At 50.5% G+C, this 25124-nt stretch overlaps 2 protein-coding genes and 1 long non-coding RNA gene across 3 annotated transcripts; 1 reads left to right on the top strand and 2 right to left on the bottom strand.

Annotated features, from left to right (window-relative positions):
- The first annotated feature begins 6497 nt into the window (after positions 1 to 6497).
- LOC103654106 (uncharacterized) lies at positions 6498 to 8473 on the top strand. Its single transcript, XR_565904.3, has 2 exons — positions 6498 to 6767; positions 8219 to 8473. It is a non-coding gene; the product is annotated as an uncharacterized lncRNA (long non-coding RNA).
- A 5862-nt stretch (positions 8474 to 14335) lies between these two features.
- LOC100279798 (uncharacterized) lies at positions 14336 to 16709 on the bottom strand. Its single transcript, NM_001152755.1, has 5 exons — positions 15537 to 16709; positions 15392 to 15448; positions 14924 to 15281; positions 14751 to 14837; positions 14336 to 14674 (listed from the first exon to the last, which is right to left on the bottom strand). The coding sequence occupies exons 1-5, from the start codon at positions 16559 to 16561 to the stop codon at positions 14582 to 14584; spliced, it is 1620 nt and encodes a 539-aa protein (NP_001146227.1). The 5' UTR covers positions 16562 to 16709; the 3' UTR covers positions 14336 to 14581.
- A 2121-nt stretch (positions 16710 to 18830) lies between these two features.
- LOC109945586 (iron-sulfur assembly protein IscA-like 1, mitochondrial) lies at positions 18831 to 19172 on the bottom strand. The gene has a single exon (XM_020551907.2). The coding sequence runs from the start codon at positions 19122 to 19124 to the stop codon at positions 18831 to 18833; it is 294 nt and encodes a 97-aa protein (XP_020407496.1). The 5' UTR covers positions 19125 to 19172.
- Positions 19173 to 25124: the final 5952 nt, after the last annotated feature.

Raw genomic sequence — 25124 nt, forward strand, 5'->3', positions numbered from 1 at the left:
CCAGTACTTAGACACAATACATTAGTCCTTAAAACAAAGTACTAAGTCTTAGAAACATACCTTTATGTTGATTTTCACTTTGTCCATCATTTGACATAGATTAACACATGACCACTTGTGTTGGCACTCAATCACCAAAATACTTAGAAATGGCCCAAAGGCACATTTCCCTTTCAGCTCCGGTGGCCCGAACCACTCTAAACTCTTGTGTGTTCTCGTGTTCATTCCTACATCTCGCAACAAGCAAAACGCTTAAGCCCTTTCCTCATCTTAGGATTTAGGGCGGGTGCACTCCGCCACCCGGCCGGAGAATTTCCTCTCCGACATTTAGCTCGCCAGGTAGGGGGCTGGGCATTAGGTTTTTGCTTGTTTCCTCGCTCAGCATGATGGTGCAAATCATTGAGCACCACGCCGAGACTTCAACGGATTTCCTGGTGGAGGAATAAGTTGTTTCTTCCACGCCACAGGTTCCCAGCCGCCCAGTACCGGGCACTGCTGCTGTGCACACTGCACGGCAGCATACAACTGCGCAGACATCCCGGACTCCATCGAGGACGGCTCCGGGAGCATTGTCAGCAGCCAGGGAGTTGTTGCGTCACCCTCCAAGCTCCACGGTCTCACCAGGGGCTATGAAGCAGTGGCGGGACTACGTCGACCGACTGCTCGGCATGGCACATTCTACATCGACCAGGTCGAGGCCACGGTCATCCCAGCGCCAACATGAGGCGTCGGCGTCTGTGCGCTCACCCTCAGTGAGGGGCGCACATACCAATGACCTCTGGGCAGAGCTCAATCGCAGGCGTGCAGGAGAGGACGCCTGGGTCTCTTTAGAGAGGGCGCGCGAGCGCCGGCAAAACATCGAGGGTCGCAACCTCGATCAAGACTTCGCTGCGGTAGCACCACAGGCCCCAATGGGCACCCGGTCCCAAGCGGGTGTCCCCTTGGTCGGCGTAGGCTGCGCCGCTCTCGTGGATCATCTCCGCGCGGCGTCATGGCCAACCGAGTTCTGGCCGCACCTGCCAGAAAAGTACGACGGTACATCAAACCCGTCGGAGTTCCTGCAGGTGTATGTCACCGCTATCACAGCAGCCAGTGGGAACACCGTTGTGATGGCAACATATTTTCATGTCGCCTTGTCTGGTCCTGCCCGGACTTGGCTCATGAACCTCACCCCAGGGTCAATCTACTCCTGGGAAGAGCTCTGCACGCGGTTTGTTGCGAACTTTGCCAGTGCTTACCAGCAGCATGGTGTAGAGGCCCACCTCCATGCGGTGAGGCAGGAGCCCAGGGAGACTCTCCGGACGTTTATCTCCCGCTTCACCAAGGTGCGTGGTACTATACCTCGCATTTCCGATGCTTCCATCATCACGAGAAAATGTTGGAGAAGTTGGCCATGCATGACGTGGATACCTCGCATTTCTGATGCTTTCATCATCACGACCTTCCGACAGGGAGTACATGATGAGAAAATGTTGGAGAAGTTGGCCACGCATGACATGGAGACTGTCCCCACACTCTTCGCTCTGGCCGACAAATGCGCCAGAGCCGCCGAGGGCCATGCATGGCATTTGGCCCCACAAACTGGGACTGCCCAGTCGGGTGGCTCGGGTGCCGTCCGCCGAAACGGTAAGAAGAAAAAGAAGAAAGACCGTGACTTCCAGAGGTCGTGGTCCACCGCTCTAGTCGTTGCAGCCGCGACCGGGGGCCGGGGCGACCACAACAAACGCCCACGACCGCAGAGGGGTAACAGCGGCCCATGCCCTGTGCACCCCAACGGTCGCCACAATGCCGCAGAGTGTCGTGAGATCATTGATCTCGCGAAATGTGTCAGCGAGCGGCGTGAGCAGTCCTCTAAGGACGGCTCCCCACCTCGTCGCCGACCTGGCAAAGAAAAGGTCGACGACGGCGAGGTGGCCGCAGCTGAACAGGACCTCGGGTATCAGTCACCCGAGGGGGACCTGAAGGATATCTTCGCCGGAGGCTCCTACTCCGGTGGGGACAACTAGACGGACCCCCAGAGGGATCCCATGCTCCCCGATCTACGGGGCCGAAGCTTGCCTTCCGTCGGAAACCCTTCTGGACTCCCCACGGGTCCAGGCCTCTGACAAGTCCATGCGGAAATGGCTACAACATGAGGACGAGGACTCCCTCATCAAACTCAGACGGGAACCCAGGGTCGGGACCTAGTCCTACGACAAGTACCAAACCAAGAAGGGCTCCGCAACTCTCCCCCAGCTGGGAAGGACCCTACAAGGTGGCGGGAATACGCCGACCCAAGGGTGACTACCTTGCTATGACTGAGAGAGTACCTCTTCCTCACCTCTGGAGCATCTCTGTAAGTTCTATCCATAGGAGCAAGTCTGAGGGGTCGAATTTGTTTCCCTTTTGTAACTAGATAACGCATACGTGTACGCCAACCCGGTGAGGTCCGCCCTCATAGGCCCGGCCTGTTGGTCTGCATCCATGCATGACAGGTTATAAAGAAAAGATTCACCCCCTCGGATGTGCCTCTATGGTAGTTTATCCTACTGCACCATAGTCTTACCTTGCAGTTTTTCAAATATTATTCTATCTAACCCACCCGAATAGTTCCCTTTCCATCAGACATAATGACATCCGAATTGAACAACCAGGATTGCAGTTTAGGATCTCTCTACGAAAGCAGGAGGGCCCGACAGCCTGGGAGCTGGCTCTAGAGAACGGGGCCACGTTCCATGGAGTGGTCCGGAGCCTGTGTGGCCGCTTAGCCTGGTTCCGCACCCGAAAGCCTGCACACTCCACCACTCCGTGACGGGTACCTAGTATATGGAGCTATAAGTCCTGTGGGTCCAACAACCTGGGGTCCAGAACTAGAGAATGGGCATTTGTCTCCTGGGATGGTCCGGAGCATGTGTAGCCGCTTAGCCTGGTTCCGTACAGTGGGCCTGCACACTCCACCACTCTGCGGCAAGTATCTTAGTACCTAGAACCACCATCCAGGGGGTCCGGACGCACAACTTGGCCTCCCAGACTAGACCCTGCAGGTCCCGAGCATGTATCAAAGGATGACTAGTGTCAGATGACGGGACCTATGGGTGTACTACTAATGCTCCCTAGCCGAAACTATGCGCAGGCCCAGGTCCCAGTTGAGGCCACCTCCTAGGGGCCACCACCAAACTCTTTCTTAGGTATGCTGGTCTGCAGCCTCGACAAATCGAGCCTACATCCTAGGGGGGCTAGGTACCAAGGAAGAATCAGTTACACCACACACAACAGGGACACGTGGTACACAGATAGGTGCTAATACTGCTCAAAAGTACCTTACAAAAAGCAAAAGTATTACATCCGCTTTCAAGCGGAACCCTAGTTCCATCTCTACTCTGCAGGAATGGACTACTCTGTACCAGCAGGGTCATGTTGGAAGCTAGCTCCGGGCAGCCTCACCAGCGGTGGCGACCACCTCTGCACCAACGACTCGCCAGCGACAACGGCCACCTTCACCCTGGTGGCTTGCCGATAACGGCGGCCACCATAGTGCGCACGAAGAGGTCCTCACTCCCGTCCTCCTACAGGGGTGAGGACAAGACCATCCAAGAACGCGACCGCCACCTCCACAACGTACGACGTCTTGTACGACCCCCTGGGCGGCATCGGAACTGTGCGGCCGGCGCGCGGGGGACGCCACGGATGTGGCGGACCTGCGCACGGCGCGACCGCCGGCCGTGCGGTGGACGGACAACCACGCCCCGATCAGTGGCGGGAGATAGCATCGGAGGCGGCACCAAAGCCATCAAAGCCAAAGAGATGGAGCCGTAGCACAGCTCGCTTCCCACCCTAAAATACTGGGGGCGCATGGGATGGAGCTGTGGCTCAGCCCGTTGCCCACCTCCACGAGGCTGGTAATCATCCTTCCCCTCGAATGCTGGAGGAAGAAGCGAGAAAGAGCATCGCCTCCACGGACATCCCGCAGAAGTAGGCGACGATGGCCGCCTGAAGAGTGAAACATGACACCACGGGTAGAGCCCGGGGGCCAGGCCCCTCCAATAGCTGCACGAAGAAAGATGGGATCGATGGGACCAACCAGCTGGGAGTTTGGAAACAAAGAACACAAACTCTTCGGCGGAAAGGTCGCCGAAAGGAGAGAGCCCAGCGCAAGTCCTCCCAGCAAATACCGGCGCATTCCATCCAAGCAGGCGGTATACCATTTCGAGCACTCACTCAGTCTGGGCGCGCTCGGGATGAAGTCACAAGGCCATGGACCATGGTCAACTATGGCGACACAAAGCAGAAACCTTGAAGGCAAAGGGCACGGAGAGCTCGAAGATGAAAGGGCACCGCGAGTGGGAGAGAAGCAAGACATGGCTGCTACCCGAGGGGTGAACCCCTTTTTAAAGGCAGATTTCCCCGCTCGCGCCCCGAAGCGTCACGGGCAAGGTCTCCCCCGATGCGCACCAGGGTTCCCATCCTATGACATGGGGCCAGGCCCCACATGTCATACAAGTTGGCCTGAAGCGCGAAGAAGGCGAATCGTCGCATAGGGAGCGTGCAACCACCCTGCGGTTATTTGCCCTTCCATCTTCACCGCATCCAACGGTCAAGGAGGCAAACCGCTGCATAAGGAGCGTGCAACCGTCCCGTGGTTGTGCGCCCCCTCGGCTTCGATCGGTGGTCCAACCTCTGGCATGGGGGCCCAGGCCCACGTGTCATACACCTGGCGCGCCGGTTTCTGAGTGCAGAAAAGTCGCACCGCCACTTGCGCCAATACCGCGCCTCCTCGAGGCCGTTGCAGAAGGCTGAGAAGATAAATTTTCAAAACCAATGCAGCGACTCGAGGCACCCCGCACATGGCCCAACATAGACATTAAGTGCAAAGGTCACGGGCCAGTCAGCCGCGGGGACAGGCGTGGCAGTCGGCGTGAACATGGGCGGGCCGGCAGTAACTGCATCAACGAGCGCACAGGAGCAGCGAGCCAATCGCCAGTCAAACTTTGGCCCCACCTGCAGGCTCGCATCCTCCCCTGAGGCGAGCCCGGGGGCCACTGTCGGTACCCTGGATCAGGGGTACCCCTTACTGAGGTATGAAGGTGTGGTGTCCATGCGGCATTCCCTAGCCACACGGTGAACAGCGCTCGACCCCAGCGCGTGGGCCGCTCAAGAGGCACCATGTGGCGAGGAGAGATGATACATCCCGGGATGTATCAGTTGAGCCGGACCTCCGCGAGGGAGCACCGAACCCCTGTATGCACATCCCGGACCCCCAATTACGGCCCAGAACTCCCAAGTAAGCATGCCGGGTCCCTTGGATGGGGTCCAGAGCCATCCAAGTAAGGTCCGGGCCGCAACGAGGTCCTAGGGCAGGGGAAACTCCGGCATAAGCAAGGGTCCGGTACTGACACGTGTCCGGGCCTTACCTCGCGTATGCGCTCCCCGCTTAGGCGGAGACCTGATGCGGCCACGTGGCTCGTTGCTCGTGACATAAGCCAGCGGGCGGAGCCTGACGTAAGGCCCCTACACCGCGCGGACTCTGCATTTATTACGGAGAGGACGCGCCGCCTGTCCACCCTGCTGACAGGCGATGTGCCCCCTCAGCATTTATTGCGTCCTGTCCACTCCGCTGGCAGTCGGTGCCAGGACTACCCTGCAGACGGCGCACCTGTCCAGTCCATCAACGAAACAGTGCGCCCGTGCTGCGCGGTGTACTGTGCTCATCATCCCTTACACGAGAAGCTTCCCCCTGCACGCCGTGACGACGCAGATCTTGGGTGTTAGGGCGCAGGAAGATTGCTCCAGTAGCAAATATCTAGTAGCTCCAAGTACTACATCCGCTATGTTCCTGGGCCCACATGTCGGGGCTCAGTACCTTTGTACATGCCCCCCTTTGGCTATAAAAAGGGAGGCATGCAACGTTACAACTCGAGCTCAATCGGGAGGCTCAATCTTTAGGCTTAGACCCAAGTCATCCAAGACACACAAATCAAGCTCTCAAGCAATACAACACACAGTAGAGTAGGGTATTACGCTCCGGCGGCCCGAAGCACTCTAAACTCTTGCGTGTTCTCGTGTTCATTCCTACATCTCACAACAAGCAAAACGCTTAAGCCCCTTCCTCATCTTAGGATTTAGGGCGGGTGCACTCCGCCACCCGGCCGGAGAATTTCCTCTCCGATAGGTACCATGTTGAATTTTCTGGAAGAGTGAAGAGTACAGAGCACACCACACCAGAGTACAGACTTCAAGTATATATGTACATGTTATTGGGCCAGACACTAGACACATGGCCCGACATACATATAAACATGTGAATGAGCCACCACCACAATAGATATTCAGCCACTACTTTTTTTTTGCAATGGTTGCTAGAAAGTTACATACATCTAAATTAGAATGATTTGTGATTCTGAATGGTTTTTTTAGTTGAATTGGAACGAGTTGTGATTCTGAATTGTTTTGAGATTGGAATTGTGGTTATGGTTTATTTTTTTTCCCAAAACTGTTTTGCTTCTTAACCTAAAACTATTAGGCCATGTTCGTTTAGGCCGTTCCCCGCCGGGAACCGCGGCCAAACCTCGTGGATCCCTCCCCATGGAAATAAGCCCGGCCCACAGAAAAACAAGCGTTCGGTTACATCCCACGTGGGCTGTATCCAGATCGTTCCTCGTCATTCTAGCCCGGGAAACACGCCCGGTCGACCGGGGGGTGGAAAATATCCTAGCCTGGACCGCAAGCGAACGCGAAGGGCACGCGACTTCTCGTCGGCGTCGATCTGCTCCGACGACCGCTTCTCATCGGTATGTTTCTTCCTCCCTGGGCTTTCCGTTCCCACCACCTCAGCGGACGGCTTGAAGTTTCTTCTAGCGGTGGGCGCTCGTTACACACGGCTCCCATGGTCTGCTTGAAGTTTCCTCGCCCTAAACCCTAACCCTAAACGCGGCTTCCATGGTCTACTTGATCTCCTTTTAGCTGTTGTAGTGATGGCGGCACGGCCATGGTCTGCTTAGTTTCCTCGCCCTAGCCAACACGGAAGCTGCCGCCGAAGCACGGTCGGCCACATCGTTCCTGCTGACATGGTCTTCTTGAGTTTGGGGACAAAGAAACAAGAAGAATTAGACTAGAGGGTTCAGACTTTAGCCTCTCCTACACCGGCGGTCATGGAAACAGATGGTTTGACTACCTGACAGTTAGCTGCCCCAGCGTTCTGAAAGAACTGCTCTCCAAATTTGTTCCCAGTTGAACTAAAAAGAGGCGGCTTGTAACAACAAATCTTCCCAAAGTACTAACTATATTTAGTCTTAATATAGTCAAGCCAAGAGGATACATGATACCTCAGCCGTTGTATCCTTAATATATGTAGGGCTATTTTGACGGCTAGCTGCAAAGAACCTTGTATCAGTGAATTTAGTTGTGTGCACTGAACTGAAACTACTAATAGATTTCTTGTTGCATGTCCCATAAAGTTCTGACGAGCATTGCATGGATATAGCATAATCTGTGGTGCTAGAATGTGTGTGTTTTGGCCTTTGAGGCGCGAGCAAGTAGGACTAGGCACTTTTTTTGTTTTGAGTATTCAGTTTTGGTTTCCAAATTTGTCTGTATCGGTACTCATTTGCAGTTTCGGTTTTAGATGGAAACCGAACCAAACATTGGTTCAAACCCCAACACGAAGCATTAGATAAGAATGCGACAATTAGCAACTGAAAAGGACATATAATCAGTTGATTTGTCGTGCTTTGCCAGTGTAAAAATTATTTAGTGTTTAGTTCAGAGTACATATTTTTTACTTGTAATTGTCTAGACGTATTTTGTACTCAATTTTACATACCTTGCATTATTTCATATTTTAGATCAGCAAACAGTATGTTGCTACAATTATTTCGTATTTTGCAATTCTTGGAAGGCAAACAGTATGTTGCTACAATTTTACATACCAGCAATATGTATGCTGTGTGTGTAATAAGCTTCTGAATAGTGGTACCCCATACATTTTCACTAATGAATACATTTTCAGTAATGACCATTAGCTTTCTCATACTTGCATTTTCAGTGATGGATATCTTAGTATCAATATCAACCTTCTCTCTTTTGTTCTGGTAGTGAAAGCTTAGTTTTTTTCTCTTTATTGAGTCATGTGGCATATACTAAATTGTAAATTTGGTTCTACCGTGAGATGTGTGGTTTACCTTGCTTAAATGGTTATAGTTGCTGACATGTATTTTCAATGGCATTTTTCTTTTTATGACAGTTGTAGACTTCCAGGGGTCGAGTTATGTATGAAGTAGCTCCAATCTTTAGAGGAAGAATGTCTTCTCAACGGGTTTTATGTACTTGTTCTATCAAAGAGTGAGATGAATCATTATCTAGATCTATGATCTCGTCATGTTTAGTACACTGGAAATGTATTCTTTTGCAACTTATTAGTGTTAACATACCATGAGATAATTGTGCAGGTTGTTTGAAAAGGCATTAATATTGAGCTGACTGAATTATTTTGATATTATTGTGATTGTTTAAAATCGCATGTTCAGTGCACCTGTTTGAAACGTGTACTGAATGTTAGGGATGTAACACCCCTGGTGTTACTATAACTAAAACTTGAGCATGACATCATAAGCATTGGCATTGCATATGTTTGATACACCTAGAGTGCATTCACTAGGCAAAAATTTCAAACAAGTTGTATTGTTTTAATGTTTTTGCAAATAGAATCCTGGTTATTAGGCTTAACCCTAAATAGTGGTTAAAGGGGTAAAACTTAACCCAAGTTGAGAAAATCTAAAAGCTTTAGGGTAAAAGTCATAAAATGACCCCAAAAATAAAGTTGAATCACATTTATACCCCTGGGATACCAGAAACCCTAATTGGAACCCTGGAAAACCCTGAAACCAAACCCTAGGGGCTTATATGCAAAATTAGTCCACTTTTGGGCTAAAGTGCAAAAACCAAGCCAAATAAGTATCTTAAGTCCTTTGGTTCACAAATATGTGAATTTACAAGCCAAACCCTGAGATTTGGACTTAAGTGCAAAAGGGCCACACTTGACTCATGTGATGAAGTCTGAAAATCAGAGAATTGGCTCCACTTTTGGGCTTTGTAACTTTCAAAGCATAGGGTTTTTGCCCTAGGTCACCATATCAAAGTTGAAGACCAAACATAGGAGAACAACTTTGCTTAAGAAGGAAAGCATAGTTATTAAGAAAAAGGCAGAGATAATTAAGCCTCAAGTTTGGCTGCCAGGCGGGTCCATGCTGAAATCCAGAACTTCAGTGAAACAGAGCTAACTTTGGACTTGATTTTAAGCATGATCCAGTGACTAATTGTGAGTGCACCCTGCAGCAAAGTTATAGTTGGATGATAGCCCTATATACTTTGGTACAGAAAGCTTGCTCGGTTACTACACAAAATCGGGAGAAAATCTAGCCTCAAATCTCTCTGTCAGTTCACATGAAAGGAGCTCGACATGGTACAGTAACTTGACTGGATCAGATCAACCGCGCGGCTGCCCTCACCGCCGACGGATTCCTCCGCCGTGATTCGGGTCACCGGCGTTTGGATTCGTGCACCGGACTTGTGGATAGCGCCGTGGGGTTAAAAGATCGTCGTCACCGCTGGACTGGAAGCTACCCCGATCGGCCACGACACCCCTTCCCTTGGCTCACCGCCCGCGGTAAAGTGCTCACCGTCGACCACCGCCTCCCGGCCGTGCGCCGCGTGGCTCAACTCTTTCACCGTGTCGCCGTGACCTCCTCTGAACTCTCCGTAGCTCACCGGAGTTGCTGCCACGGCGATAAACACGTGTTCACTGCACGCGGTTCTTCCTCCTCTCCGGCCGCCAGCACAACCTGCTTAAATTGATCGCCGCCGCTGTCGCTCCCTATAAATTGAGCCCCCCACCAGTTCCGTAAGGTCCTAAGCTAGCTGACCACCGCTAATCGGCCACAATCATCCACTCATCTGCTCGAATTCGGAGTTTCCCCAATTCAAGCTTTCGCCACCGTGAAACCAAGCTCACCGTCGCCAGCCCATCTCCGGTCAGCTCCCGTCCTCTGCTTCCTCGTTTAAGCTTTTTCACATACCCGTAATGCTCATAGACCCGCCCAATTGAAATAAACCGTCACCAATCACCAGGAACACGATGGGTTAGCCGTAGTACGTGCTGTCCTCGTGGGCAGAGCGAAATAGATCACCAAGCATGAAATTGATTGGGGGGAAATGGTCCTTAGAACTCGAATTTGGTTTAATCCAAAGCTGGGCACTAGTCCTTGTCCCAATCGGCCGGCGCAGACAGCTCGCCGGAGCTCGGCCGTGTTCCACGGCGTCGGGGACTTAGCCGTGCAAAGAATTAGAAACCAGAGGGGCTCGGTGTAAAGCGTCAGCGACTTAGTGAATAGTGCTACGGACCTACTGCGAGTTGTTCTGAAACGCGAGGGCCCCTGTGCAAAGTCGCCAGGGCGCGGGTGCCTTTCCTCTCTGGAACTGGGCCGCTGGGCTGAAATCAGCCCAACACTGTTTCAACCTTTTCTTTTTTCTTTTTCAGCAGAGCTTTAGAAATATGTAGAAAAATGTAGAAAAATGCTAAAATTATGAAACTAATTTTCCTAGGCTTGTTATTTTCCCTAGAATTTATTAAAAATAATTTTGTGATTTTTAGTTGAAGTAAGAAATTTTAGGGTATTTAAAATGGTTAAAAATGTTGGTTATAGATTTTTAGAAAACAAATGGTAAATCCAAAAATGCTCAAAATTTTTATATGAGTTCCTCATAATAATTAGAAGCCTTGGGTAGGATTTGAATTGATTTGGACCTTGTTTGATCTCCAAACCCCAAACCACCCCCCTGCCCTATGAACTCCTTTACCGACTCCGGAAACCCTAAGTTCCCGGAACTCCGTGAAGGAAAGTTGTACTCAAGACATAGATAATAAGTTTATATTATCTTTGTATACTCATGAGCATCCCATGGCATCCATTCTTATACTTATGTATCGTTATGATTAGAACGAGAAGAAGAGATAGAAGTAACTGAAGAGGAGACACCACCACCTTCGGAGTCTCAGGCCAGGAATCATTTCTACTTTGACATCTGTGGATCTGAGTCTGATTCACCTGTGAACGAAGGCAAGCCCCGGTGCATGCCACCCCTTTCCTTGTGTTTTTAAATACTTTTTGCACACTTAAGTCTAGTGAAATGTGCATTAGGTTCATAGGAGTTACTTGAAACCCTTTGATGCATTGCTTTCCTTGACATCCATACCTTTATAGATACTTCGGTGAAGTATCAAAACATGATTTACAAAAATGCTTAGACTTGCTTAGATCTTGCGGATAGAAGTTGTCCTCAATTTAACCATGGAGAGGATGGCTTCTACCTGCAAGAATATTTTCATTTGTAGCAATAGTGGGATCTTACTGCAAAGCTCCCCGTGATGCTCTTTCATCCTAAGGAACAGACACAATCCTAAGGATGGAAATACTTAAATTGAGACTTGGGGTAGGAACAGGTGATGTTCTACCCAAGTTGGTTAAGGATTAACGCGTATGTAGGCGTGCTGACCGAGGACCCTTTAACTGGTCACATGCCTCGTCATGGGTAAGCCTTGCCTCGGGTAGACTAAGGCCGGAATAAGATAACACGAAATGGGCGTGGAGCGGTGGCGAGAGTAGCGTGTACCCTCCGTGGCAAGAGGCTGGACGGTGGTGTATCTGTGCTCTCGGTTTGCGTGAACCTGATCCGGTCTTAAGAACCCCGGTGGCGGGTTGACATATGCAAGGGTTAAGTGCTACATATGTCGTGTGATTGGAGATCCTCAGCTGAGTATAATCGATTCGGATCGCCGTACCTTCGCGGTTATGAAGACTTGGTCACTTTTCTACAACCTAGAGTCAGGATGTGAACACTATGGATAAAACTAATGTTGTCTTGATTTGATGTGAAATTAGACTAGATGCAAATAGAGTCTATTAATACTTAAGATGGCATTAAAAGATGGAAAGTAAGGACTCACTTTAGTAAGCTTCTTCTGCAAAACTATAAGTTGATTTTTGCTAAAGCCTCTCCTTGACTCCTACTTATCCAGCATACCCTTGAGAGTCTTTTCCTTAGTCGGGTAAGACTTGCTGAGTATTCCATACTCAGGGTTTATCCCTTTGTTGTTTTTAGGTGAAGAAGCGACAAACTTTTGTTGCTTCTGCTCCAAGGTGGTACCAAACGAGGAAAAAGAAGACTGAAGTGCGGGAGGATTCGGTCCTCCACTTAGGATCTTTTGTTTATTAAACTTATCGGGAGGAGTTTGTGCCTCCCTTGGTTTGTATAATATTACTACTCTGCACTCACATTTAGTCTGGTCTGTAATAAAATAACTCAAGCTTGCTTTTGAAATAAATGTAAGTTTATGTAATTCGCTTCCGCATTTCTTTATCTCCGATGTTCTGTAATGTCTGCAAGACGGGCGAGACGTTCCTGGTAAGGTAAGGAAAGATACCGAACTTGTCAAGTAGTCAGGGGCACCTACAGGGTTGTCTAAAGTCCGTTGGACAAGGACAACTGTAGGTGGGCCTAATTACTTGGGAGGTTCCGTCACAAGGGCATCTGTTTGAGTTATTTTGAGGCTGGTATTTTCTCTATCCCTGGATTAACCGAACAACATTTTAGTGCCAGGGATTACAAACCCTCTCTGGAATAAATCCAAGGGGTTTAAGTGATAAGAGGGGATTAACTCAATCCCTCTCTGGAATAAATCCCTTTCTGGAATGTATCCACGTGAACCGAACATGCCCTTATGATTTTTTTCCATTTTGTTGTCTATTTTGAGTTCTTTTAATGGATGCACAATCAGGTTCACAGTAGTGAGTTCTAGTAATTCTACTCAGATTCGAGATCTATTCGCAATTTATTCGATGTTGATCAATCTCAATATTGTCCATGAATCCAGGTGCTCAACTTAGATTTCAGAATCTATTCACAATGCTTCAACGACTTTATTCAGTATTGATCAATCATACTATTTTACACGATTCCAGGTGCTAAATAGTCTGCTGCCCAAGATCATTCAATGACCACACTTTGCATTTCTTGCACCTAATGAACCTACGTGAAAATGAAATCTAATTTAACATTTGCTATGTACTTTTGTCCCAAAAATGCAACAGAATTGAGACTGCTCTACAGTTTTGCCCATCAAGAAAAATATTGTATAGGCAAGCAATAGAAATAGTAAGACTTTAGATATCCAATAGAAGGCATGGCAGTAGGGTGGCGCACCGCGCTGCCATGGATACAGGCGGCGACGGCAATGGCAGCACAGCCATGACGGGGCTCGAGCCCAATGGTTGGGCTGCTCTTGTATAAATCGGGAAGGCGGCTGCGATGCAAGAGGCGTGTGTGGAGTGTTGACACTGGATTCGAGCCGAACCACAGCGAGCTCGACGTTGCGAGCTACAACAACAATCCGAGAGTTGGGATCGACGAAGGATGGAACCAATAAAAAGAAGCAGGGGGTCTTTGCAAAACAAATGTGGCTTAAACAGGGGATGCGAGATGGTTTGAGTATAAAATATCCAACGCCCGTTAGATCTTGTTTGGAAGGTCCAGATGGTATATGTGCACATGTGCACGGTCTCTCCATGTGCACCGAAAATCACCATGAAATTGATGCCTATTACCATGGTGTTATTGCGACAATCACACAAATTGGCATTCTTGCTCATAAATTCAATGATGGCAATGACCAAATTCATGAGGATACCAACCAAAATCATCTCAAATTGAGTTTGAGTTGTGTGCTTTTACCACTTCCCCATTGTCCACGCCCACAAGGTGCTAAAACACGATATATTCAGAGCAACAAAGTGTGATGCACATTTCCCCTTGAGTGTAGAAATTTTAGTTCAATTTCACAAGAAAAACACAAGAATATGATTTTTTTTCTCAATAAGGGCCTATGTAATCTTTTTTTTAAATGCCTAGAAGGCTAGAAGTGTTGCGCGTTTTTGTATTGAGCGGACGAAAAAACATTAGAGAGGTACGAAACCAACGCAACAGAACAAAGAAGCGAGTAAACTAAGTTGCGACTGACTCAACTCTAAGAAACCGGAACAGATGTTAAGCGCAACTAGCAAGGAGGGAAAGAAACTACACAACACGATATCGATACAACAAACAGAGAGCAAACCAACTCTAAAACACAAACAAAGCAGTACGCTAAACTTGGAGGAATGACTTAAGGCCTTGTTCGGTTATTGATATTTCATGTGGATTGAAGCATAGAGTGAGATTGAGATGTATTTTGACTTGCTATGAATTTGAACTGACTCAATTTCACCTAATCCATATGAATTATCACCAAAACGAACAAGCCCTAAGTCGGATGAACGACATTTAAGAGAACTTGTGCCATGCCCAAGACAAAAAGAAATCATCACCAAATTGTGATGCTAATAATTATAAGATCAACTAGGTGTTGTGTAAACTAATAGGTAAGAAAGAGTGCTACTTTGACGCCAATAAGTTGTGTGGCCATCCGTATAGCTACGCCATTAAGTTCCTAACCGAGTAGATGGACATGGAGGAATTTACAATGCAAGCAACAGTGTCTTTTGCCGGATCTTCGTCAGACAACCGCGACCTCCTGTTCTGAATCAGAGGTAGGAAGCTTTTCGTGGTGGCCGCCCCATATTCTGACTCTCTCCAACGCCAGCGACGCCTGCAAAATAGAAGGTCAGGTCAGGCCAATGAAAGCGTGTTTCTGGTGATAGAGATCGATCGTCGTCACCACCTACCTCTGCTTCCCAGTCGGTCGTCCAGACTATGTAGCTGAGGATGGCTGTCTGCAACGCTGTCCCGCAGAGCATGCCCGCCCAGATGCCCTGCGACAATGCCGAGTTCGTCAGCCGGATCCACCACCAATGCGGCCGGTATGCATGGCTGATCATCAGTAGACAGTAGTCAGTACCTTGACCCCGAATCTGAAGAGGTAGCCGAAGATGAAGCCGAGCGGGAGGCCGAAGGCGTAGTAGCAGCCGAGGTTGATGTAGGCGACGACGGCCTGCCAGCCACCGCCCACGGCGACGCCCGAGATGACGGGCTGGATGCTGTTGAGAACCATGGTCACGGCCAGCAGGTAGGCGATGCTGGAGACGGCTTTCTGCAGCTGCCTGTCGCCCGTGAAGATGGCTGGGAACTGGCCCCGCGTCGCCAGCACGAGCGCCATGGCCAGCAGCCCCAACGCCAGCGACTGCGCCAGCACCACCGCCACCGCGTACTTGGTCGCCCGGGGCCGCCCCGAACCCAGCTCGTTGGACACGCGGACGCTGCATGCATGCATGGTCCGTGGCAGCCAAGTCAGCATCGTTCGTTCCGTTCCGTTTCTTTCTGGAATGAATGGATGAACGAACGAAACGGAAAAGGAGATGTTAATTACCTGATGGCCGCGCTGAGGCCGATGAACAGCATCCCCTCCCACCCGTTGATGTTCATGCTGCTCGAATCGATCCATTATTAGCAGTGGTGAGTGCAGAGTATTAAGAACTGAAGAAAGACGAATTGAAGATGGACGAGGTCCGAACCAGATGGCTATGGAGTCCACGGCGATCTCGGCGTCGTCAAGGTGTCCGGTGAGCACGACGAGCAGCATCATGTACCACATCTCGAGGCAGAGCATGACGGCGGATGCGAGCGAGAGCCTGACAAAGGCCCAGAGGTCGGTGAATGCGGCCCTGGACAGCCCCGTCCAGCCGTCCCGGCACCACCCCACGACGTAGGCCAGCTGCGCGAGCGAGGTGAGCCACGACGACAAGTCGTAGGCGAGCGCGGCCCCGGCGACGCCCCAGCCGAGCGCGGTGACGAACAGCGCGAGGAGCGCGACGTGGGCCAGCAGCGCGGCGACGCCGATCCACGCCAGCACGCCCACCTTGCTCTGCGCCTGCAGGAACTTCTGCGCGGGGAAGTTGAGCGCGAGCGCGAACATCTGCGGGATGATGGCGATGGTGAAGTCCCCCGCGGCGGCGGCCATGGCCGGGTCCTGCCCCAGCAGCCGCAGAAGCGGCGCCGCGTACACGTAGAGCGGCGTGAGCAGCGCGGCGGAGGCGGCGAGGATGATCCAGGAGCGCTGCATGTAGACGCCCAGCATGGACACCTGGCCGGCCCCGAACGCCTGGCCGCACAGCGTCTCCAGCGCGCTGCCCATCCCGAGGAGGAAGCCGAAGGAGAAGTTGGAGACGACGGAGAGGCCAACGGCCACCGCCGAGAGCTCCAGGTTGCCGATGTGGCCCGCGAAGATCTGCGTCGTGGAGTTGGTGCCGTAGAGGCAGATGATGTTCAGGGCGATGGGCGCGCCGATCGCCCACAGCCTCCGCGACTCCTCCACGAACAGCGCCCACGCGGCGCGCGGGGACCGCACCGCCGGCGCGTCCTGGGTCGAGCCGGTATCGGTGCCGGTGCCGGTGCAGGCGGCGGCGACCAGCGCGCCGGCCTCGTCGCCGTCGCACTCATCCGCTGCCACCATGTCGGGTGTGGCCGTGGGGGTGCCGGGGGCAAAAATGCCAGGGTGGCGCGGGCTGCTGGTGTAGAGCAGGCGCTCCGTGTAGCTCATGGCGGAGGGTGCGGGGTGGGGAAGGGGCGCCGCCGCCGGTGGTGCTGCCACGCCCGCTCGCTCCCGTTTGCCTTTCTTGGCGTCTTTGCTTTTCTTGGCCTGACGAACGCCCGGCCCTGACCTGAATGCACGTGCATATATGGATCGGGATTGGATTGGGTTCGTTGCATTTTTACGCCGCCCGACGTGATCGCAAGAAGAAAGAGAGAGAGAGAGAGAGGGGCGGAGGGATTTTTGCGTTGCTGTTACAGATCCAAATCCAACAGATGGATCTGATCCGTTTGTGCGTGCTGCATGGGAAAGAAACACTTTGAACTGAATCTGCATCCATTCGTAATCGTCGGATCCAAAAAATATCACTTCCTTCCCAAATTCCCAATTCCCATAGGCATCGGAGAGCACCGAAACAACCCCTCCTGCTACGGAGGTTGCTGTTTGTGCGGCGTCTTTTTTTCCCATAGATTTGGTTAGGGCCGGAAACGGCTCGGCTCACGAGTTAAAAGGAGAAGGCTCGACTCGGCTCTGTAATCTGTATATACTAAGCACCAACGCAAAGCTGCAAGCCCAGTACGTCCATGTGGTTCATTTCTTTTTCAGACACAACGTTCTTAGGACGACTCTAGAAGCTACACCATCTTTCAAGGCCAGTACCCGAGGTGACACTACACGACGGTTTATTTACAGCGACCTACGGTTGGTTGCTAAAACAGCCTTCAGCGACCTACGGTTGGTCGCTAAAAACTTTTAGCGACCCATAAGGATGGTCGCTGTAAGTGCCGTCACTAAAGGCTTTAGCGACCGACATCTCTTTAGCGACCGATCGTCCGTTGCTAATATTGTATATTTAGCGACCAACTGTGGGTTGTTGTACTATATATTTAGCAACCAATCGTGAGTCGTTATACTATACATTTAGCAACCAACAGAAAGTTGCCCCTAGTAATAGTCGTTAATAATGATAATATAACATTAATTAGCATTAACAACTGTTATATATACAAAAGCATCACAAATCACCAATTTTTATACACATAATCACATAGATATACAAATTTAATTAGTATTGCACAATGATAGATCCACATCACATAAACCATCAACAAGCACCACAACAAAATCATTCACAAAACCTACACATGTTATTATGTTTTGCACATATTTGCAAACACTTTACAAAATCATTCACAAAAGTACTAACGCTTCAAGTGATTCGCAAAAGCCTTCACAAAAGCACTCCAACTTCTTGTATCCTCTTGTTTTAAGGCACAAGCTTGTAGGGGTTGTGATGTCGCCACTTACTTGATGCTAACAAGACATTTCCTTCACCAAAGCCATCTTCAACACTTCGTCCATAAAAAAGATCAATTATCATTTTCAATTGCATGTCTGCAAGACAAGTGATAATTGCAATAAGTAAATTATAATCTATATTTATATAATCTAGACTACCAAACAGCTACATATAGACATATAGTATACTACCAAACAGCTACATCTATCCTCCACAAGCCGGTCAGGTAATCCTCAAGGACATAGCCAGTGACCCCCAGCCCTAAGGGGAGCGATGGCCCCAGGCGGTCAGGTAGCAGGCGCCCAGCTGATCACCTTAAGGGAATAACATCCCTAGGTGGCGTCAGGCAAGTGTCTAGCCGGCCAGGCGACCGCCGCTCTCATCCCCCATCTGTTGGTATGCTAGCTGCTGCAGTGAGCCAATGAGGTACAAGATGTTCTATGGTCTAGAACTTCAGTTCATGTTCATCCCATTTTGATTGCCAATTCCAATTTTTTGGCATGAATAATTGATTCTAAATTGCTACATAGAGTGGCATTTGTTTACATCCATGGAAGATAAAAAAAATACTAAAGTGCCTTTTGTCCACAAGAAACACTATGTTATATGTCATCCTGATCATTTTAAATGTATCCTATTATTTCTATTCATCATTACATCTATTAAGTTGTTTATTTAGTTTATGACTGATAAAAATTTCTACCTTTCAATTATTTAGCCCCCCTTTGATCCACTTATAGATCCGTCAAAGGGTATTGTGAATATTCTGGTAATTAAACTGGCACACCGACATACAACTGAACAGTAACGAAAATAAAAGCAAAATGGTAAGAACACTAAACACGGTACATGACTGAACTGAACATCATGATCCAACAAAAGTAACAATTCACAATGAAGGATCTTATACATAATTCTGCATATTAGATGACCGGGGCAGTATTAAGCAAGATGTGTAACATAACATAAGCTTATCACTTAATCCATCTCCGTCTCTTTCTGTTGTGGATGAAATCGGATGTTGTTAATGTGAAACAATGGAAAATTGGTGCAGGAAGTTGATCCGTGCGATAAGGAAGCGGTAAGTATACCGGCATAGTTGAGCGTGTACGAGAGGCCGTTGAAACCTCGCGCTTTGACGCCGAGACGCAGGAATGGACGCTGCCTGAGGCTGAGGAGCTGCCGGATCCTGGACGCCGCGGCGTCCGTCAGCGTGAGGGCATGCCTGCGAATAGCCCTATCGGCCGCAGCCCTCAGCACGGAGGACGACATGGCTAACTGGCGGCGGGTTCCACAGCAAACTCTCCTCCACGAACAAGCCGTGACGCAGAGACCTAATGGAATCACGTAAGAAGCAGAACAATATGCCACTAGTTGAAGAAACAATAAAATATTAATTTTTGGGCTAATAATTATTACATTTGTTATTTACTAGGATTTTCATTTAAGAAGAAATGTTATTCAATAACCAAAAATTAATCATGCGCAATAAAAAATTATTCCAAATGCAAATACAAAACAAACACTTAAAAGAAAATTCATTACCATAAATATCATTAATAACTAAATGCATTATTTTTATTTTATGATTTTTATGGTGTTACAGTTTTCTTTTTCATAATTCTTTTTTTCTTTTCTACAATTCTTTTTTTCTTTACTACAATTTAGCTATTAATGTTTACTTGTTTTAATTAATTTTTAGTCACTAAAATCTACAGGTACGTTCATGCTATAAGATTTGATAGTGATCCTTGCTCTATAGCGACCCACCGCTAGTCCCCGACAACATCTATAGCGACCAACCATAAGTTGTTACATTTCTAGACTTTTAGCGACCAATCGACCGTTGCTATAAAAGGATTTAGCGACTGACCGTCGGTCCCTAACCTTTAGCAACCAACAGTTGGTACCTAATAAGGGTCGCTAAAGATCAACCGTCGTGTAGTGTGACAGAGGATGGATGAGCCGTCGGTCCAGCACCAGCAGCAGGAGCTTGTCCGCCTCCTCAAGGGCGGCATGGTTGCCGGCGCCCATGACCGTAGCCGCCACGACCATTGACGCATCGGCGTGCGAGGACGGTGATGATCCGACGACGACATCTCCTTCTTCAACCTTGACTTTGTGTTGCCCGACGACGAGAGCGTCGCGTCCGACGTCGAGGAGTTGCGTGTCGACAGTCTGAGTCCGTGCCGCTGGCGTCGCTGCTTCGTCCGGCCATAAGGTCCCGCGTGCTGCAGCATCGCGTCCGACGTCGAGGAGTTGCGGGTCGACAATCTAAGTCCGTGCCGCTCGCGTCGCTGCTTCGTCCGGCCATCAGGTCTGTCAGCACCACGAGGAACAGGAATGATTGCATCAGCTACACCAGGGACCGAGCACGTCGACGGAAGCTAAGATCGCGCCTAGGCAGCGACGTCCGAATCCCAAGTACCCTGGGCCGATGTGGGCCGTGTAATAGTGAGTGGGCTAATCGCTTGTGGGCCGCGTTGGTCATAAGGAAAACTTGGCTTGCCGAGGAGACTATCGAACAACAGAAACCTAAACTGAATACACCTTCCCCTTCCCCATGTTCTTCTCGTTTCCCTCTCGTTCCCAGTTTTGGAGTTCTAGATTCCTACCGAGAGCTAACAATTGGTATTAGACGAGGTTCAACCCTTGAAGACCTTCATCCCGTTCCAATTCGCCGAACTCGTTCGACAGCTGTCGCGGGTATGGACCAGACGATGCAGTGGGTGTAGGAGGAGATGGCGCGGATGGAGGCCCGCCTTAACGAGGCGACGGCAGGACGTTGCGATGTCTTGGAGCAGCGCATCGCCGCGACGGAGGAGAAAACGGAGGCGCGCCTCATCTCGTTGTAGATGGATCAATCACAGATTGAGTCCTAGCGTCCAGCAGTGGAGAAACGTCTGGACAACATCTCCCCCGAGCTCTATGGAGCGCGAATCGTTCGTCAACGATTTCGCCAAGCCCGGTATCCTCCCCAACGCCAAGACGATGGGCGAGCGCGTACCTTCACGGTGCCCCATCGTCGATGGGCCAGATGGCCACCACTTCAACAACTGTAACCGGGATCGTGGTGTTGGGCGTGTTTTCACCCAAACCCACAGCCCAGTCAAGGGTACACTCTATGATTCTCATCCTGCTCCATTCAATGATGATTTCGATCTCGGTTATAGTTGTTTGGGGGTCATGGGGGTGGACGTTTTTAGGACAAGGAAATTTACCCCGTGTGAATTTTCCTCAGTTCATTGAAGACAACCCGCAATTGTGGAAAATACGTTATGAAAATTACTTTGATATGTACGATGTTGATCCGTCCAAGTGGATCCGCATCGCATATATGCATTTCGAGGGCCGAGCAGCTTGCTGGTTGCAACGGTCGAGCAGAGAGTGCGCTACTGGTCTTGGCAGGAGTTTCATGCCCAAATTCATGACCGCTTTGGTCGTGAACAACATGAGTCCCTTATTTGTCATCTCTTCCGTATTCGTCAAACCACTTCAGTAGCAGAATATGTAGAACAATTTTCTACTTTGGTTGATCACCTATCCGCCTATGAAGCGAATGCAAATCCATTGTACTATACTATGCGCTTTTATAGATGGGTTACACAGAGAAATTAAAGCTGTAATTATGGTACAAAGACCTTCTACACTGGATACTGCTTGTGCTCTGGCTTTGATGCAGGAGGAGGCATTAGAGGTGGGCCGAGACGTACATGTCGTTACTCTGTCTCGACATAATCCCAAAATGGGGTATCTTCATTAGGACCTCCTAAATGGGATCAACCAGCCCGGTTGAAGACTGCATGCTCTACTAATGAAAAATTGGCATCTCTGCATCGTTTTCGTCGTGCACGGGGTTTGTGTGAGAAATGTGCTGGAAAATGGTCTTCGGGTCACAAGTGTGCTGCTACATGTCAACTTCAGGCCATGGAAGAAGTTTGGAAATTATTGCCAACAGAGGAGGGTGCAGAACAGGAAACAGATTCTGTTGAACCGGCATCCGACACGGTGCTTATGTCCATATCTCAAGCAACTTGGATGGGATCGGATAATGTCTACACTATTCAGCTCCACGGTCTGATTCAAGGTCATCCCATTCTTATTTTGATTGACAATGGTGGTTCGCTTAGGTTTGTCAACTCTCAACTTCTCTCCAAGTTACACAACACTCAGGTGGTTCCTATATCATTACATGTGAGGTTGGTCAATCATGTTGCACCGTCAAGACAAATGGGTTCAAGTGCAGTGGCAGGTTTAGGGATACACTTTTGTCAGAGAGGAAATCTCCGGCCGGGTGGCAGAATGCACCCGCCCTAAATCCTAAGATGAGGAGGGGCCTAAGCGTTTTGCCTGTCTGCTAAGCGATGAACGAACATAAGAACACATAAGGGTTTAGAGTTATTCGGGCCGCCGGAGCATAATACCCTACTCCACTGTGTGATGTATTGAGCTTGAGAGCTTGTATGAACTTGTGAGCCTGAGCTAGGTCTAAGTGAGCTTGAGTTGTAACGTTGTGTGCCTCCCCTTTTATAGCTGAAGGGGGGCACGTACAAGGGTGCTGAGCCCCGACATGCGGGCCCAGGGACATAACAGATGTAATACTTGGAGCAACTAATGCTGGACGCCAAGTCAAACTCCTTGCACCCTGATATCCGCAGCCTACGTAGTATCGACGTGCAGCGGAAGCTTCACTGGCAACGTACGAGTGACGATGAGCACAGTGTATGCTGCAGCACGGGCGTACTGCCTGCCACCGGAGCGGACGGGCACGCCGCCTGCAGGATGGCCTGGCTGCCGCCCATCAGCAAAGTGGACAGGGCACATTAAATGCTGAGACGGCACATCGCTTGTCAGTGGAGTAGACATGGTGTATTTAATGCTGTGGTGGCACATCACCTGCGAGCTTGACAGGCGGCGCGTCTCCTCCGCAATAAATGAGAGGCCGCGTGGCGCAGAGGCCTTACGTCTGGCTCCGCCCGCTGGCTTACGTCACGGACAGTAGGCCACGTGGCAGCATCGGGTCTCCGCCTGAGCGGAGAGTGGGAGCGCTCGCAGTATGGTCCGGACACGTGTCAGCATCGGATCCCCGCCTGGCCTTGATTAAGGCCTGGGTATTCTTTGCCTTGGAATCCTGGGACCCTACTGTGGGTAGCTCGGACCCCTCCTGAGGGGTCCAGGACCTGTCCTAGGGGTCTGGTTTGTACCTATGGAGGTCTTGAACCTCGCCCGGAGGTCCGGGCTTTGCATCCAGGGGTCCGGCACCTTCCCGTGGGGGTCTGGACCCACTGTCGCCACCTTGGAGTGTATCGTCTCCTCTGGCCATGTGGCGGCCCCGAAGCCGCCCATGTGGAGGGGTCGGGAGCTGTTCACCGTGCGACTAGAGATAGCCGCGCGAGCACCGTGTCTTCATACTGTAGTAAGGGGTACCCCCGATTCAGGGTACCGACAGTGGGCCCCGGGCCCGCCTTAGGGGAGGATACTAGCCTGCAGGTGGGACCAAAGCTTGACCGGCGATTGGCGCGCTGCTTCCGTGCGCTTGCTGTCATAATTACTGCCAGTCTGTCTTCGGTCACGTCGACTGCCACGCCTGTCCCCGTGGCTGACTGACCCGTGGTATCCGCACTTGATGGCTTTACTGGGCCATGCGCGGGGTGCCTCGATACTGCTGCATTGGTTTTGAAAATTCACCTTCTATGTCTTCTGCGGCGGCCCCGAGGAGGCACGGTACTGGCGTGAGCGGCGCTTTGACTTATCTGCACCCAGGAACTGGTGCCCAAGGAGGATGACTCGTGGGCCTGGGCCCCCGTGCCAGAGACTGGGTTGTTGGTTTCGGCAGAGGTAAAGAGGCGCACTACCGCAGATGGTGGCGTGCTCCTCACGTGGCGGTTCGCCTTCTCCGCACACGGAGCCCGATGCCCAAGGAGTATGGCTCGTGGGCCCGGGCCCCCGTGTCAAGGATTGGTCCGCTGCTTTTGGCGGAGGTGAAGAGGCGCACTACCGCAGGCGGTGGCGTGCTCCTCACGCGGCGGTTCGCCTTCTCCGCACATGGAGGCCGACGCCCAAAGAGTATGACTCATGGGCCCAGGCCCCCGTGCCAGAGACGGGTCCGCTGCTTTCGACGGAGGTGAAGAGGTGCACTACTGCAGGCTATGGCGTGCTCCTCACGCGGCGGTTCGCCTTCTCCACACACGGAGGCCAACACCCAAGGAGTATGACTCGTGGGCCCGGGCCCCCGTGTCAGAGACTGGGTCACCTTGGCGTGCGTCGGGCGAGGTCTTCTGCGGCGCTTCGAGGCGTCAGTTGGGGGAATCTCTCTTTAAAAAGGGACACCCCCGAGCGTGGTAGCAGTTCTCATCACTCGCAGCGCCCTTTCGCCCTCGAGTTCTCCGCGCTCTTCTGCCGCCGTAGCCACCATGGCCTTGTGAAAGGGAAATAGGCTTACACCTTTTCCTAAATTGATTTTGATGGTTGAAGTGCCCAACACAAATAATTGAACTAACTAGTTTGCTCTAGTCTATAAGTTTTACAGGTGCCAAAGGTTCACAACAAGCCAATAAAAAGACCAAAGATGGGTTCAAATAAAGAGAGCTAAAGACATCCCAATGGCACCCTGGTCTGGCGCACCAGACAGTGTCCGGTGCACCAGGGAACTTGACACTGAACTCGCTACCTTCGGGAAAATGGGAGGCCACTCCGCTATAATTCATCGGACTGTCCGGTGAAGCACCCGACAGTGTCCGGTGTCACACCGGACTGTCCGGTGTGCCAGCGGAGCAACGACTACTTCACGCCAACGGTCGACTGCAACCACATTAAATGCGCTACAGTGCGCGCCAGAGTCAGAGCACGCGCAGAAGGGGCACCGGATAGTCTATAGGACCTGTCCGGTGCACCACCGGACAGCCCAGAGGCCCCACCAGTCAGAGCTCCAACGGTCAGAACCCAACGACCGACTAACGTGGCTGGCGCACCGGACTGTCCGGTGCGCCATGCGACAAACAGCCTCCTAACAACCACTTTTGGTGGTTGGGGCTATAAATACCCCAACCACCCCACCATTCATTGCATCCAAGTTTTCCAACTTCCTACACCTTACAAGAGCTATAGCATTCAATACAAGACACACCAAAGAGATTAAATCCTCTCCCAAGTCCATAGTTCATTCCAAATCAAATAGTGACTAGTAAGAGAGTGACTTGTGTTCATTTGAGCTCTTGCGCTTGGATTGCTTCTTTTTCTCATTCTTTCTTGTGATCAACTCAATTGTAACCG

Source organism: Zea mays, chromosome 4, assembly GCF_902167145.1.
Source record: "Zea mays cultivar B73 chromosome 4, Zm-B73-REFERENCE-NAM-5.0, whole genome shotgun sequence".
Taxonomy (NCBI): Eukaryota; Viridiplantae; Streptophyta; class Magnoliopsida; order Poales; family Poaceae; genus Zea; species Zea mays.